General features: G+C 47.3%; 1 protein-coding gene across 2 annotated transcripts in view; it reads right to left on the bottom strand.

The window, feature by feature from the left end:
• LOC147103454 (uncharacterized) overlaps window positions 1-16,034 on the bottom strand; it is a 95,352-nt gene that overhangs the window by 30,889 nt on the left and 48,429 nt on the right. Inside the window, exon 2 of one of the 2 annotated variants that reach the window (XM_085963053.1) lies at window positions 3,238-12,090. The exons of the other annotated variant lie outside the window; for it this stretch is intronic. Coding sequence (XP_085819179.1) covers window positions 12,022-12,090 — 69 coding nt within the window. The 3' untranslated portion in view covers window positions 3,238-12,021. Of the gene's footprint in view, window positions 1-3,237; window positions 12,091-16,034 lie in introns of those variants that run through there. 2 annotated transcript variants of the gene reach the window in all.

Below are 16,034 nucleotides of genomic sequence, written 5' to 3'. Positions count from 1 at the left end.
AAAGATGGAGACAAGTGGTTGGTGGTCCGTCAGCAAGGTGAACTTCTGCCCGTGCAGATAGTGATTGAACTTTTTCACTCCCCACACTCGGCTGAGGGCCTCCCTGTCAATCTGGGCGTAGTTACGCTCGGCTGAGGTTAGTGACCAAGACGCAAAGGCTACCGGCCTCTCCGAGCCGTCCGGGAACTTGTGCGACAGCACCGCTCCAATGCCATAGGGTGATGCATCACACGCCAACCGAATTGGTAGTGCTGGGTTGAAATGAGCCAACACCTCTTTTGATGTGATCAATTCTTTGCATTTCTGGAAAGCTCATTTACATTCGTCATTCCACTTCCATGGTACCCCCGTTTGCAGTAGGGTGTTCAGTGGGTGTAGTACTGCAGACAAATTCGGCAAGAACTTATGGTAGTAGTTCACCAGCCCGAGGAATGACCTCAGTTGTGACACATTTTCCGGTGCTGGAGCCTTGACTACTGCCTCAATCTTTTCAGGGGACTTATGTAACGTGGCCACAATACAAGATCTGCTTCTGGAAAAACTCGCATTTGTGGCAATTTGCTCGCAGCCCATATTCCTTCAATCTAGTGAGCACCTGCTCCAGGTTGGCACGATGAGCACTGTCATTTTCGCCCGTGACCAGGATGTCGTCCAAATAACACTGGGTCCCTGGAATCCCTTGCAGGACTTGATCCATTGCCCTTTGCCAAATAGCCGGAGCTGATGCTACCCCGAACACCAGCCGGTTGTATTGGTAGTGACCTTTGAGTGTTGATCGTGAGGTACTGTTTCGAGGCTTCTTCTACCTCCATTTGCAGGTACGCCTGGACCAGATCAATCTTAGTGAAGCGTTTCCCTCCAGATAGCGAGGCGAAAATATCTTCAATCCGCGGAAGCGGATATTGTACCGTGTGAAGGACTGGGTTCACTGTCACCTTAAAGTCCCCACAGATGCGCACTTTCTTTGGTTCCCCAGGCATATTACTCAACGACCTGTTCATTACAGGAACAATGGGTGTGGCCCACTCACTCCAGTCCACTTTGGACAGTACTCCTGAACGTTCCAAACCTTCCAGCTCTGCTTCGACAGCTGGGCGGATCGCATAAGGCACCGGTCTGGCCTTAAAAAACTTTGGGCTTGCATTTTCCTCTATTTTGATCATCGCTGTTATGCCTTTTAGTGTTCCAAGTCCCTCCTGGAACACTTCTTGTGCGTCAGTTAGCATTTTTGACAGTCGTCCAGGTGTGGCGTCGTCATCCTTTTTGGCATCTACAGTCAGTGCTTGTATGGAATGCCAATCTAGCTGTATCTTCCGGATCCATTCACGTCCTAGTAGTGGTGGTCCTCCATCTGGCAATACATATAGGTCCATTTTTGGTGTTTCCTTACCGTTATATACAACGTTCACCCTTATTTTTCCTTTGGGGTAGACTTTTTGTCCCGTGTACGTCTTCAAGACAATCTCTGTATCTCTCAAGGGTATATGTGAGAATAGCCGCTTGTAGTCCCTTCGGTTTATGACTGTTAGGGCTGATCCTGTGTCCAATTCCATTTTCACTTGGACTCCAGCTATCTTGAGCGTGACCCAGATAGTTTGGTGATCCTCCATTTGGATCACCTTATGTAGTTTCAGACAACCCAGCTCCTTGCTTCCGGAGTCTGTATCACTTTTCTGTTCATCTGAGCTACTCTCTGTCACCTTATGTACCTTCTTGTACTTCTCCTGTGGAGATTTCTTGCTGTTGGTTTTCTTTCCCGACCTGCAGACTCTTGCTATGTGTCCTACTTTTCCACACTGTCTGCACACTTTGTCCTTAAACCAGCAATCATTATGGTCGTGTGTTGTTCTGCCGCAGCGATAGCACTTCACTGTTCCGTATGACATTTCATTTGTGCCATATTCTTGCGGTCTCCGTTGTATCTCTGCAGCGCCCCGTGCGGCTGCTTTGTGTGATACTGCCATGCTGAAAGCCTTGTCCAGCGTAAGATCCTTTTCTGATAGAAGCCGTTTCTGGGCTCCTTCACTTTGAAGCCCACACACAAACTTGTCCCTTAAAGTATCTGCTAGTCCCGTTCCAAGCTGGCAGTGTTTCGATAGCTTGCGCAGTTCCGTTAAATACTCAGCATTACTTTCATCTTTATGCTGGTTCCTTTTGTGAAACTTAAATCATTCTGCTGTCAGCAGTGGTGTGGGATTTAAGTGATTCTGTAGGATTGACACTATGTTTCCAAAATCCTTGTCCACTGGCTTCTCTGGGGTTACTAGGTTTCGCAGTAAGCCATACATTTTTGCACCCATGGAATTCAACAATACCAGCGCTTTCCTCTCATCTGGCACTTCATTCGCCTTGCAGTACACTTCTATGTGTTCGACATATGTCGTCCACTCTTCGACTTCATTGTCGAACGCTGTGATACTGCCACTCTTCGGCATCCCTGGGTGTGGTTAGACTGGCTCAAAATGGTGTTTTCCCGCGCTTTCCCTTCTTCTTGTGGCTCAAAATGGTGTTTTCCCGCGCTCTCCCTTCTTCTCCGCTGCGGCTCAAAATGGCATTTTCCCGCGCTCTCCCTTCTTCTCCGCTGCGGCTCAAAATGGCGTTTCCCGCGCTCTCCCTTCTTCTCCGCTGCGGCTGCTCGGCCCTTGAACACCGGCTGCGCTCTGCACATTTCCCTTTCTTCCCCGCTGACGCTGCTCGTCCCTTGAACACTGGCTGCGCTCTGCGCGTTTTCCTTCACGCCTCTCTCTCTTCTCCCGTCAACGCCGTTCAGTCCTGAACACCGGCTGCGCCCTGTGCGCTCTACCCTCTCTCTTCTCCCGTCGACGCTGCTCGGTCCTGAACACCGGCTGCGCCCTGTGTGCTCTACCCTCTCTCTTCTCCCGTTGACGCTGCTCGGCCTTTTCTGTGCCGTCAGTCGGCTCTAGCCGCTGCTGTCCGGGAAGGGTCTGCGCCGTACCTGTTGCCAGCCCGTTTCGCTGGACCACCGTGACTGGAGAACCAAGCCCAGCTCTCAACAGCCTCCCCTGCGATGCTCAAATCTCTGCTGGATGACTGGGCAGTTGCTCGTGGTCGACGACTGTGCTTCTGGCCTCAACTTTCTTCCACTGTTCTCCAGGAGCGAATCCCTGGGAGGTAATGCAGAGTTGCAGGTAGGTTCGAATCTGCCTCGTCGCCACTGTTAGATCCGTGTATTTTTGATGTTGTGTGTCCTTCAATAACTAGACACGAGACTGCAGGAACAATCAACAGGTATTTACTGGATGAGGGTTACTCTAAAACTAAACATACAGATCCCTACTCAGGGTTTATATACAGGTGTGGTCACTGCCAGTACTACAGTATACAGGAGCTGTAAAAAGTAGTTCTCCCCTTAAAGGTACATGCACTACAGAAACTATACCCGAGCATGAGAGAGGGTGAAAATTGGGATAGAGATTTAAAATATTCCTAATAAACTGTGTAGCATCTTACTTTTTAATTAACTTTTCAAATATTTAGGAATTTTTCAAATGTTGTGCAGTAGGGCCTATTGCTCACAGAGTGTAGGCCTGGCTACTGCTGCAGTTCATTTCCTTGGAGGTAAAGGAGCTGTTTGAATATTTTTATATCTTGCTGGTGGGTTTGCAGCGAGGAATACTGTCGGCGATGGAGAAGAAAATACATCTGGCTCAGCTTTGTGAAGCACTCACTGGATGAACGTACGAACAATGACGGACAGGAAATGGCCCACTGGTCCATCCAGCCCGTCCCACACAACTGCGAAGCCTCGCGTGTCACAATGTATACACTCCCCACCTCATCCACAAGTCGGGCGATCTTCTGGGAGAGGCGAGAAACCAGTTTAAAAACCCAGGCCAATTTAGGAAAACAAATCTGGGAATTTCCTCTCCGACCCCCCCTTAGGCAATCAAAACCAATCCAGGAGATGACTCTGGCTCTGAATAATGTCATGCAGTACGAGGTGATCTCCGGCTCAGCCAGAAACTGGTTCAGCTCTCGCTAGAAGGAATTCAGCGAATCAACATTCACCGCACGAATGTTTAACTCTTATATTTACCTGCTATGGCTCCCCATATCCTCAAGCTAAAGAGCAAGGGTTTGACTCTTTTTTTGGTCTTAGGCTTGTTTTTTACTGGGTGCTGTGGTGTAAGTGATGCTTATTTATTAAGGTGTCAGCTGTGGCACTGTTGGTAGCACTCTTGCCTTGGAGTCTAGTGGGTCATGGGTTCCAGTCCCACTCCAGGAACTTGTGCACAAAAACCGAGGCCCCGTCTGCTCTCTCAGGTGGACGTAAAAGATCCCACGGCACTATTTCGAAGAAGAGCAGCGGAGTTCTCCCCGGTGTCCTGGGGCCAATATTTATCCCTCAACCAACATCACTAAAATCAGATTATCCGGTCATTATCACGTTGCTGTTTGTGGGATCTTGCTGTGCGCAAATTGGCTGCCATGTTTCCTACATTACCACAGTGACTACGTTTCAAAAGTACCCTATTGGCTGTAAAATGCTTTGGGACGTCCTGAGGTCACGAGAGGCGAGTGTTTCCTTCCTTATTAAGCTCTTATCAAACTTCAGATTCTTGAACATCAACACTTACGCCCCAGGGTGCTTTATCTGTATTCAGCAGCATGTCACCCAGACAATCTGGATCCTTCTAGGTCTCAGCTTGATGGCCAAGCACATTAATCCTGAGCATAATCCAACTGTGGGGTTACGGGGATAGGGTGGGATATGTGTTGGTGTAGGGGTTACGTGGATCGGGTGGGATATGTGTCGGTGCAGGCTCGATGGGCCGAAATGGCCTCTATCTGCACTGTGGGGTTTCTGTGATTTCTGTGATTCTGTGAATAAAAACTGTTGGTGCTTCCTCCAGCTAACAGTGCAGCCATTGACTTCCTGCCAGCTGAACTTTTCTTCCACATTGCCACAGAAAATAAAGAATCTGAAATCTGGAGCAATCATTTATTTTTATTTTTTCTTTAGTGTGATCATCCTGCCCGCATTTGTTGCATGTTTTAAAGTCAGTCTGTGAGTGCCAGGGTTACTGGCACCCAACAACCCTTTGAGAGAGATAGCAAAATACTGCAGATGTTGGAAATCCGACTGGAACCCATGACCCACTAGACTCCAAGGCAAGAGTGCTACCAACAGTGCCACAGCTGACACCTTAATCCGAAATCGGGTTCGACCCGAAACGTCAACTCAAATTTCTCTCCACGGATGTTGCCTGACCTGCTGAGTTTTTCCAGCATTTTCTGTTGTTATAACCCTTTGAGAGAGTCTTCAGCTAAATCCCCAACTATTGTAGGATTTTAATGCCTAGAGACTAGATTCTGTTCAATTAGTTTCTTTAAAAAATCCATACATGCATTAGCTGTGGCCTAGAGAGCTGGGTCTCTTAACTGTGTCAATGACCTAATGTGACAGTTATGATGCAGGGAAGGTGAATGAGTCATTGGAAACATGACGTGTGGTGAGTGTAGCATGCTGGGGAGGAACAGGTGACTTTAGATCTATGGTTCCCAAAGCTCTCCACCACTGGTTTTCCTTGTGTCCTGACCGGGTCTGTTGTAGATTCATTGATAGAGATTGATCACTGTGATTGGCCAATAACTCTGTTATCGTTGGATCATGGGACTACCAGGATTGTAGAAGGCAAGCTAGATAGACCTTGGTCTTTTTTTATCCAGCATTTCCTAAGTTCCTAAGGTCCCCAGCCACAGTCTGTTCGCCCTCCTGCCATCTGGGAGATGCTACAGATGCATTCGCACCCGAACGACCAGATTTAGGAACAGCTTCTTTCCCAGGGCTGTCATCCTACTGAACTCCACAAATAAACTCTAAAGCCTGCACATCTGCCAATGCACTTTATTATGGTTATGTTTATGTTAATGTATTACAAGCCAAATGAATGTTGAATGTTTAAATGCCTTAATCTAAATGTACACTCTCGGGAGCCGCAAGCCTACATTTCGTTGCACTGCACTTGTGCACTAACAATGACAATAAAGTTGATTATGATTATGATTATAAATAGCTGCTGGTGATGTGACGTGCAACACCGAGTCACTTCTTCACATTCCCTTGTGACACATGCCCCATTCTGTGTGACATAGTCCCAAATCCCAGTGGTCTCACTGGATGGAAAATCAACATGACACTGGCAGCGAGGCTTCACTTTAGGCTATATGGGTGCAAAACACTCTGTGCCAGCCAAAGGAAAATTGGACCCATTGCAACCTAATAAATGAACTACACAGTTGATGTGAGGGCAGCAGGTGAACTGGCATCACCGCAATCAACAACAAATGGTTTCTCCTCCTTTCTCCACTCACTATGTGGCACACAACTCGATGGATTATATATCCCTTTACAATACAGTGTTGCTGTTTTACATCAATGTTATCAAGATTGGTGTTATTGGATCATAATTACAGGCATGTCACTGTCTTAATATCCATTTCTTTTCCTATTTCCTCCAAGGCTATGGAAAATCAATAACAGTTTAAGTCTAAAGAATAGAACTTTGCCTGCTGCGGCACATAGCCCTGCATTATCCATGGGATCGTGCGTCTACATTCAGAATAACTGGAGAAAGCTGCTGTAGAAAAAGCCGAACCCAAAAGTGTAATTGTCAGCGCTGGGAACTGTGCACATCTCTTCAGATATTGCTGTATTTACCTTTCGTAGTTGTGTCATTTAAAGGGCACTGTAATCCTACAGCAGTGTTTGTCTGGAGAGGGAGAAAGGGTCTGTGCCATTTCCCTACCCTGCTGCGACATAAGGTCGATGATCAGCCATGATCTTATTGATCGCGTGTCTTTGTAAACCAAGTGGTAAAAGGTTTGGTGAAGGCTATTTTTTTATCCGTTTTAAAAGGATCTCGGCATTACTGACTCCAGCTGGATGTGATTACAAGAATCCTGGCACAGGGTGAGTGCGGGGGTTAGCCTCTCCTGAACGTCATCTTGGGGAGCCATCAGTGAAAAATCACATCTACCACACATCCTTTAGAACTATATGGGCTGGATTTTGCAGGGATACTGACGGCGAAACTGTCAGCATTCGCTGCCGTTACTCCTCTGAAACTGACTGCAACTTCAGGATTCAGTGCAGGCGCAGATAAACATGAAAAATCCAGACGATGCAGTCAGTCATTCCCTGCTCCGGCACAGGCTGCACTGTGGAACTCCCCCGGAGCCGACAATCAATTGAAATCACACTGAAAGACGTAAACTTCCCCTATTACGCTGGAATATCGCTGTTAACGCGCCCCCCCCTTGTTGAAAGAGGTGTAACCAGGTTTATAAGTGTATTGATTGCTGAACACCCATTCTGGCCCTGAAAAACTAATTTTATATTTGTGGAATGTCAATTTTTTCCATTAACATGATTAAGAATTACGTGACTTTTTAAATGATTTTTGTAAAAATTTTGTTTGAAATTTCAGCTTCTACCTTAATCCTATGTGTATGTCACAATCTTTATATTGCTCTCCGTAAAATTTTTTAAATGTAGATTAGAATCTGTGCATTTTACTTCCTGGTTTGCTGTCTGTGAGAATCCTTCAATGTGATTGGCTGATCAGTCTGCTTGATGACATCACTGTTGCTGGATGCTGAAAATTCGCTTGATTTGACGCCAGATTTGAACTAAGGTCGGGAGAGCTGAAATTCACGCCGCAGAGATCACTCAAACTTTGTGAAATCTCCCCCAATCACAGGAAGTGGTTGAGGCAAATAGCTTAGATGCTTTCAAAAGCAAGGAAAGAAAGAAAGAAAGACAGACAGACTTGCATTTATATAGCATCTTTTACGTCCCAAAGTGCTTTATAGCCAGTGAAGTACTTTTTGATGTGTAGTCACTGTTGTAATGTAGGAAACGCGGCAGCCAATTTGCGCACAGCAGCTTTCTTCGAGCTCAGCGGCGAGTGGTGAGCGGCGTCACTTCGCCGCGGACCGCAAATTCCAGGCCATTGTATTTTTAAAATGTCTGGTCAGAGCTCTATCTCTTGTGCTTTGGACCTGGAGCATGAAACTTACAAGCATTTTTCAATTTGCAGTGTCTTCACCAACAATTAAACACTGTTTTTAATTACTTAACAACAAGTAGACTTTGTGGTCCTAAAGTGACTGCGCCTCACCTTAGCAACCAAGTAATACATTGCGCAACACATAGTACAACACTCCTGCCTTTATAAAACAGTGCATCACTGATTTATTGTGAGCAATGACCTGGGAAATTCATTGGTATCCTGTATCAATTGTTCTGTAAAGCAATGGGAAACTTCTATGGCTCGACGGGCTGAATGGCCTCTTTCTATACTGTAACCATGCTATGATTCTAATTAAACTTTCAGTAATATCGAGAATGTGAAACCGCCCCTCCCCCCTGCCACCCCCAATCACAGGAAGTGGTTGAGGCAAATAGCTTAGATGCTTTCAAAAAGAAGGAAAGAAAGACAGACTTGCATTTCTACAGCGCCTTTTACAACAACCGGACGTCCCAAAGTGCTTTACAGCCAACAAGGTACTTTTCAAATGTAGTCACTGTTGTAATGTAGGAAACGCGGTAGTCAATTTGCGCACAGCAAGCTCCCACAAACAGTAATGTGACAATGAGCAGATAATGTGTTTTGGTGATGTTGGTTGAGGGATAAATATTGGCCCCAGGACACCGGGAATAACTCCCCTGCTCTTCTTCGAAATAGTGCCATGGGATCTTTTATGTCCACCTAACATCTCATCTGAAAGACGGCACCTCAGGCAGTGCAGCAGTCCCTCAGTACTGCACTAGAGTGTCAGCCTAGATTTTTGTGCTCAAGTCTCTGGAGTGGGACTTGAACCCAGAACTAGACGAGCGCATGAGAGAAAAAGGATTAGAAAGATATGCTGAAAGGCTGAGATGAGGGAGGAGACTCGCGCGGAGTATAAACACCAGCACACAGCAGCTGTGCTGAATGACCTGTTTCTGTGCTGTACATTCGATGTAATATTCAGCATTTGGTTCTCTTAATCCTTAAAAAAACCTCCACCACTTTGCAGCTGTTTTAATACAAGCCTTAAAGCTACGGCTTGTTAATTGAAATTTTTAGGCACGGGGATAAGTCTGTTGGTATCTTTTGATTTTGTCAAAGCAATATTATGATGTTTACTTAGAAATAAATAAGAATATAAGATTATTAAACGGCAACATGGATGGTGCAAGTTTTTTTAATATAATAAAATCGCTATCATGGGGTGTTGTTTTTTTCTAGTTCAATTATGCCTACAGCAGGAAGTGCTAGCATCAAGCACGAGAGCACAGACTGTATTTTAACACTGCAACCAATTTCACCTTTATGCTCTTTTGAAAATGGTAATAAAAGGACTACAGTAGGTCAAATTTCACAGAGAGACAGAAAATGAGATGTTACTGCTGGCAATAAATTATCACTGGGACTAATTTCCATGATGAAAAAAAAGTAACAGGTGAGCCAACTCCCTTGTCAACTCCAGCTGTCAACATTGGTAGCTGGTATGAGGGAATAGTAAAAAAAAAACAGTCGAGAACATTAGACTTTGCTTCCAGACCCAACTGGGGAGAGAGTTATTGTTGTATTACAGAGATGCCAGCAAACCGCACAGCATTGAAAGTTGACAATAAAAAGCAGACTCAATGTTATTAAAAATGATTGCAATAGACTCTTTGTCCTGCTCAACCTTGAAAAGTGGTTCCTGTTCCATTTGTCCGAGCTCCAGAGTATATTTCTGCAGTTTGTGAATCAATAGTTTGTAATTGTCTTGCAGCCTTACTAGAGCATGGATTGTATCCTTTTTTTTACTGAAGGCTGGGGCCATATGGCACTGCATTTTCTGTCTTTTGCCAAGGCTTTGACCATTGCATTTCATAACTGCTGTGTCTCAAAGATTTTTCCTGCACTCGGTGATTGATGTATTACACTGACAACACAGCAACAGGTGCATCACCAAGAATTATTGAAAAGCAGCTGGACAAGGCAATGGGATGGCTGCTTGTTGGTGACAGGAAGAGATGGATGCAGAGCTTCTGAACAAGCTGCCATTTTGAGTTAGGAGGCACCCAGGCCTACTGACACATTCCACTCTCTGTATTCCAGCTTATTATCTTTCAGGACATATTTCTTGAATTGCAGGGCGCATACGAGGAGAAAGGGATGGGTTTTCCTGCAGAAATAATGGTGAGGCAAATGGCACTCACCGTTATTAAAGTGTAAATCGGACCGCAACTAATATGCGCAGTTAAACGCGGAGATCAGGAAGTTGCTGTCTGAGCTGCCCTGCTCCTCCACAAGCTGACTTGGCATTGAAACACACGGAACGGCGAGAAGTTGGGGTACTTGTGATATATACACACTAAACTTGCCAGGGCTTGTCCATTGTAGTGTCAGTAAATTTTTAACACTGTGATAAGCCTTAATTACTGCCAAACAACCTCTTTGGCACTGAAAATTAATGTGTACAAGTATGGAGTCTCATTCCTTCAGCTTTTGATTATTGTCTCTAAATTGTCAGACCACTTGTCCGACATCCAGTACTGGATGAGCAGAAATTTCCTCCAACTAAATATTGCCATTGTCTTTGGTTCCCGCCACAAACTCCGTTCCCTAGCCACCAATTCCATTCCTCTCCCTGGCGATTGTCTGAGGCTAAACCAGACTGTTTGCAACCTTGGTGTCGTATTTGACCCCGAGATGAGCTTCACATATCCACTCCTTAACTATGACCGCCTACTTCCACCTCCCTTGCCTTAGCTCCTGAAACCCTCATCCATGCCTTTGTTACCTCTGGACTTTACTATTCCAATGCACTCCTGGCTGGCCTCCCACATTCTACCCTCCATAAACTTGAGCTCATCCAAAGCTCAGCTGCCCCGTGTCCTAACTCGCACCAAATCCCGTTCGCCCATCACCCCTGTGCTCGCTGACCTACATTGGCTCCCGGTTGAGCAACGCCTCGATTTCAAAATTCTCATCCTTGTTTCCAAATCCCTCCATGGCCTCGCCCCTCCCTATCTCTGTAATCTCCTCCAGCCCCACAGCCCCCTCCGAGATCTCTGCACTCCTCCAATTCTGGCCTCTTGCGCTTCCCCGATTTTAATCATGGGCAAGAACAAGTGTATTGAACTGCTGGCCTTGGACTAGTTGACACAACTTGTATGGTTATTTTAGTATCTGATCAACAAGATCAGAAAACTTATGTCTTTTTAAAAATTTGTTTATGGGATCTGGGCGTCGCTGGCAAGGCCAGCATTTATTGCCCATCCCTAGTTGCCCTTGAGAGTGAGCTGCCTTCTTGAACCGCTGCAGTCCGTGTGGTGAAGGTGCTCCCACAGTGCTGTTAGGGAGGGAGTTCCAGGATTTTGACCCAGCGACGATGAAGGATCGGCGATATACTTCCAAGTCAGGATGGTGTGTGACTTGGAGGGGAACGTGGAGGTGGTGGTGTTCCCATGCGCCTGCTGCCCTTGTCCTTCTAGGTGGAAGAGGTCGCGGGTTTGGGAGGTGCTGCCGAAGAAGCCTTGGCGAGTTGCTGCAGTGCATCTTGTAGATGGTACACACTGCAGCCACGGTGCGCCGGTGGTGGAGGGAGTGAATGTTTAAGGTGGTGGATGGGGTGCCAATCAAGCGGGCTGCTTTGTCCTGGATGGTGTCGAGCTTCTTGAGTGTTGTTGGAGCTGCACTCATCCAGGCAAGTGGAGAGTATTCCATCACACTCCTACAAAGGATGATAAATAGACACTAAACTTTAGAAAAATTTGGCTTACGGCAGAAGCTCAGCTGCAGTTTTCCTGGATTAATGCTAAGGAGATTCGAGCTTTGTCAATAAAACATCAGTTAGAAAGAGTCTGGTTCAACTATTTCATCAACTAGTCCAAGCCTATTGGGAAAGAAACCAACTCTTTCGAATGTATGGAAATGGTCTTTCTGGAACTAAAGGGTTTCTTTTTCAGTTTCCCTGTAAATCAATCCCTTTTGTTTTATTCATTCTTAATTTCCAATTTCAGCTGGCTTGGGAAATGAAGAGTTGGTCAGGAAGCGTGGTTCCACTTTGAAAAATAGTACAGGTGACCTGAAAAGCAAATACAAGAAGAAATAACGTGAGAATAACATTTTTTTTTAAACAGGCAGCTGAGGTGAGAGGATCATTTCATTACATTGAGTTCTGGGAAATGAAGAAGGAGGGGGGAAACAAAGAGAATGCTATCGACTAGCTCCTTAAGGGCATTGTGGTGTTATTTAATATCAATGATCAAACCTCATAACTGCAGGAGGAAGTTTATCCTGCTAGAAACAACAAGGTAAAAGTCCAAGAGGCTTCCAATTTATGACGAGTGTGCAATGTTCCCTCTAAGCTGCACGGTCACGCAGCCTGGGACCAGCTTTTCCAGGGGGAAATTTTGTGCATGAGCAAAACTTTAAATGAGCCACGCTGCCCGTTAAAGGGACAGCGTACCCCCCACAAAAATAGGGGTACATTGCTAACATGTATTATAAAAGAAAAAGAAAGACTTACATTTCTTTAGCGCCTTTCACAACCACCGGACGCTCCAAAGTGATTTACAGCCAATGAAATACTTTTTGAGGTGTTGTAATGTGGGAAACGCAGCAGCCAATTTGCACACAGCAAGCTCCCACAAACAGCAATGTGATAATGACCAGATCATCTGTTTTAGTGATGTTGATTGAGGGACAAATATTGGCCCCAGGACACCGGGGAGAACTCCCCTGCTCACAACTGTACTGCAAAATCTCACACTGATCAATGAAGACCAGTTTTTCAGTTTTGCTTTGCTCTGGTAGTTGTGAATTGACTTTGTTATTCTGCTGAATGTCCTGTTAATTATCTCAGCTCCATGTGCATAAATTTCAGTGAATGGACCAAAAATGATTCCTTTTACATTGCACTCTATGAGCATTTCACAGGTCTACTTGCCGCCTTCAATCCAAACTGTATTTTACACTTTAAAACAACATAAAAAGGGTACATTAGTATGATTGGTGTAGAGTACTATTCCAAAGCTCTCCAGGCTGGCCCCCCACCTTGCACCCTGTGGTAAACCACTGTATTGTATATTGCCACCTCTGGGTGGCGCTGTGTATGGAGGCATGCCTCAGCTGACTCCACCCACCACTGTGTGGGTTTCGTTCAGACTTGTTCAGTCACTCACGAAGAAGCATGGTCTCTTCTTAACTAATAAAAGCCTTATTCATCTCTTCTTTCGACTCATCATCTCTTCTTCGACTCATCACCTTTTATGAAGTAATTGATAAGCGTATCAATTTTATTAGCTAAAAGTTAAATGGCGACACCTGAGGAGCAACAACAGCAACGGATACAGCAGACATTGCTGAGAGCCCTCAGACCACCACGCCTGGACCTCGACCCTCAAGATGTGGGTGCATCAGCCAAGTTTGAACACTGGCTGAGCTGCTTTGAATCCTTCCTCGCAATCTCACAGGTTACAGAGGAGGATCACAAACTGAAAATTTTGACCGCCCAGGTGAGCCATCAAGTATATATGCTAATCCGGGACTCTAATACGTACGTGGCGGCCCTCGAGCTACTAAAAGGGCAATATACGCGCCCAGTGAACACAATTTACGCCCGACACCTCTTGGGATCCCGCAGGCAGCAACCGGGAGAATCGGTAGGGGCATTTGCACGGGCGCTACTGGCACTCTGCAGAGACTGCGATTGTAAAGCGGTAACGGCTGTGGAGCATGCGCAGGGACTCGCCTGTGATGCCTTCGTCAGGGGCCTCCAGTCAGACCACACCCGGCAGAGACTGCTAGAAAGCAAGGAACCCGACCTGAAGATGGCCATTGCCCTTGCGCTCTCGTTAGAGGAGGCCCACCGAAACCTCGAGGCATACCCCCGTAACGGCGCCGAGACATGGCAATCGAAACCGTGGGACACGGGACCGCCGCCCCCGGCACCAACCGCTGCAGCGACCCAACCGAGACAGCAGCCTCCGGTAAGAACTGCTTCGATGCCCAGTAACCAGGCCCAAAAATGCTATTTCTGTGGCCAGTTAAAACATCCCAGAGCGCACTGCCCAGCTAAGACAGCTACCTGCTCGGGCTGCGGGAAGAAAGGCCATTACGCTAACGCCTGCAAGGGGAAGCCAGCCAGCAGCGCAGCGTGCGGGCCGTGGGAGCAGCCATCTTATCCGCCATTTTGTGTACCCCCGGCCGCATGGCATCCGCCGCCATCGTATCCAACGCACTCAACCGCCATTTCGTCACCGGAACCGACCACCGTCTCGGCGGATGACTATAGTGACTCACTAAGCCACATACTGGCCTCCGTGACGCTGGATCAAGGCCACCCTCACCATCTATCCAGCTCCATGATGGATATCGCGGTAAACGGCCGCGCCACCAGTTGCCTGATCGACAGCGGGAGCACAGAGAGTTTCGTCCACCCCGACACGGTACGTAGCCACTCCCTCACGATTCTGCCAACGCACCATCGCATTTCTATGGCGTCCAAGTCCCAGTCAATGGACATCAGCGGCTACTGTGTGGTGACCCTGTCAGTAGGGGGCACTGAATATCAAAAATTTAAACTGCTAGTCCTGCCCCGTCTTTGCGCTGCCGTCCTGCTAGGGTTGGATTTTCAGTGCCACCTTAAGAGTGTCACACTAGCATACGGTGGACCCCTCCCCCCACTCACAGTCTGCAACCAACAACTTTTAAATCGCCCGCTGCAAACCACCTGCAGCCTTTCCACATTAAAAGTCCCCGCCCCTCCCCTGTTCGCTAACCTCACCCGCGACTGTAAACCCATCGCTACCAAAAGCAGGCGGTACAGTGCCGGGGACAGAGCTTTTATCAGCTCTGAGGTGGAGCGGCTCTTGAAGGAGGGCATTATCGAAGGTAGCACTAGCCCCTGGCGAGCCCAGGTTGTAGTCGTTAAAACCACTGCAAAACGCCGCATGGTAATCGACTACAGCCAAACCATAAACCGGTACACCCAGCTGGACGCGTACCCCCTCCCTCGCATATCTGATATGGTCAATCAGATTGCGCAATACAAAGTATTCTCCACCATCGACCTTAAGTCAGCGTACCACCAGCTGCCCATCCGCCATGAGGACCGCCAGTATACTGCCTTCGAGGCAAACGGCCGCCTCTACCACTTCCTTAGGGTCCCCTTCGGCGTCACCAACGGGGTTTCGGTCTTCCAAAGGGAGATGGACCGAATGGTTGACCAGAACGCGCTGCGGGCAACCTTCCCCTATTTGGATAACGTCACCATCTGCGGCCACGACCAGCAGGACCACGACGTTAATCTAGCAAATTTCCTCCGTACGGCCCAACGGCTGAACCTAACGTACAATAAGGAAAAATGTATGTTTCACACCAAGCGCCTGGCCATCCTCGGCTGCGTGGTGGAGAACGGAGTCATCGGGCCCGACCCCGACAGAATGCGCCCCCTAATGGAGCTACCCCTTCCCCACTGCCAAAAAGCACTGAAGAGATGCCTGGGGTTTTTCTCCTACTACGCCCAGTGGGTGCCCCTCTATGCAGACAAAGCCAGGCCCCTCATCAAAGCCACCTCCTTCCCCCTGACACCAGAGGCGTGTGCAGCCTTCACTCTTATCAAGAACGATATCGCGAAGGCCGCAATGCACGCGGTGGATGAGTCCATCCCCTTCCAAGTGGAGAGCGATGCCTCCGACTTCGCCCTAGCCGCGACCCTTAACCAGGCGGGCAGACCCATGGCCTTTTTCTCAAGGACCCTCCAGGGCCCCGAGACGAGACACTCCTCCGTCGAAAAGGAGGCCCAGGCTATTGTAGAAGCGGTGCGTCACTGGAGGCATTACCTGGCCGGGAAACGATTTACCCTGCTCACTGACCAGCGTTCAGTAGCTTTTATGTTTAATAATAAGCAGAGGGGTAAAATCAAGAACGACAAGATCTTGAGGTGGAGAATCGAACTCTCCACCTACAATTATGATATCTTGTATCGGCCAGGGAAACTCAATGAGCCCCCAGATGCCCTATCAC

This window comes from Somniosus microcephalus, chromosome 20 (genome assembly GCF_052327205.1).
Source record: "Somniosus microcephalus isolate GS21.2 chromosome 20, FLI_Smic_1.0, whole genome shotgun sequence".
In the NCBI taxonomy this organism is placed as follows: Eukaryota; Metazoa; Chordata; class Chondrichthyes; order Squaliformes; family Somniosidae; genus Somniosus; species Somniosus microcephalus.
Note: the sequence above shows the minus strand (reverse complement) of the source record. Positions and strands in the feature narration are given on the sequence as shown.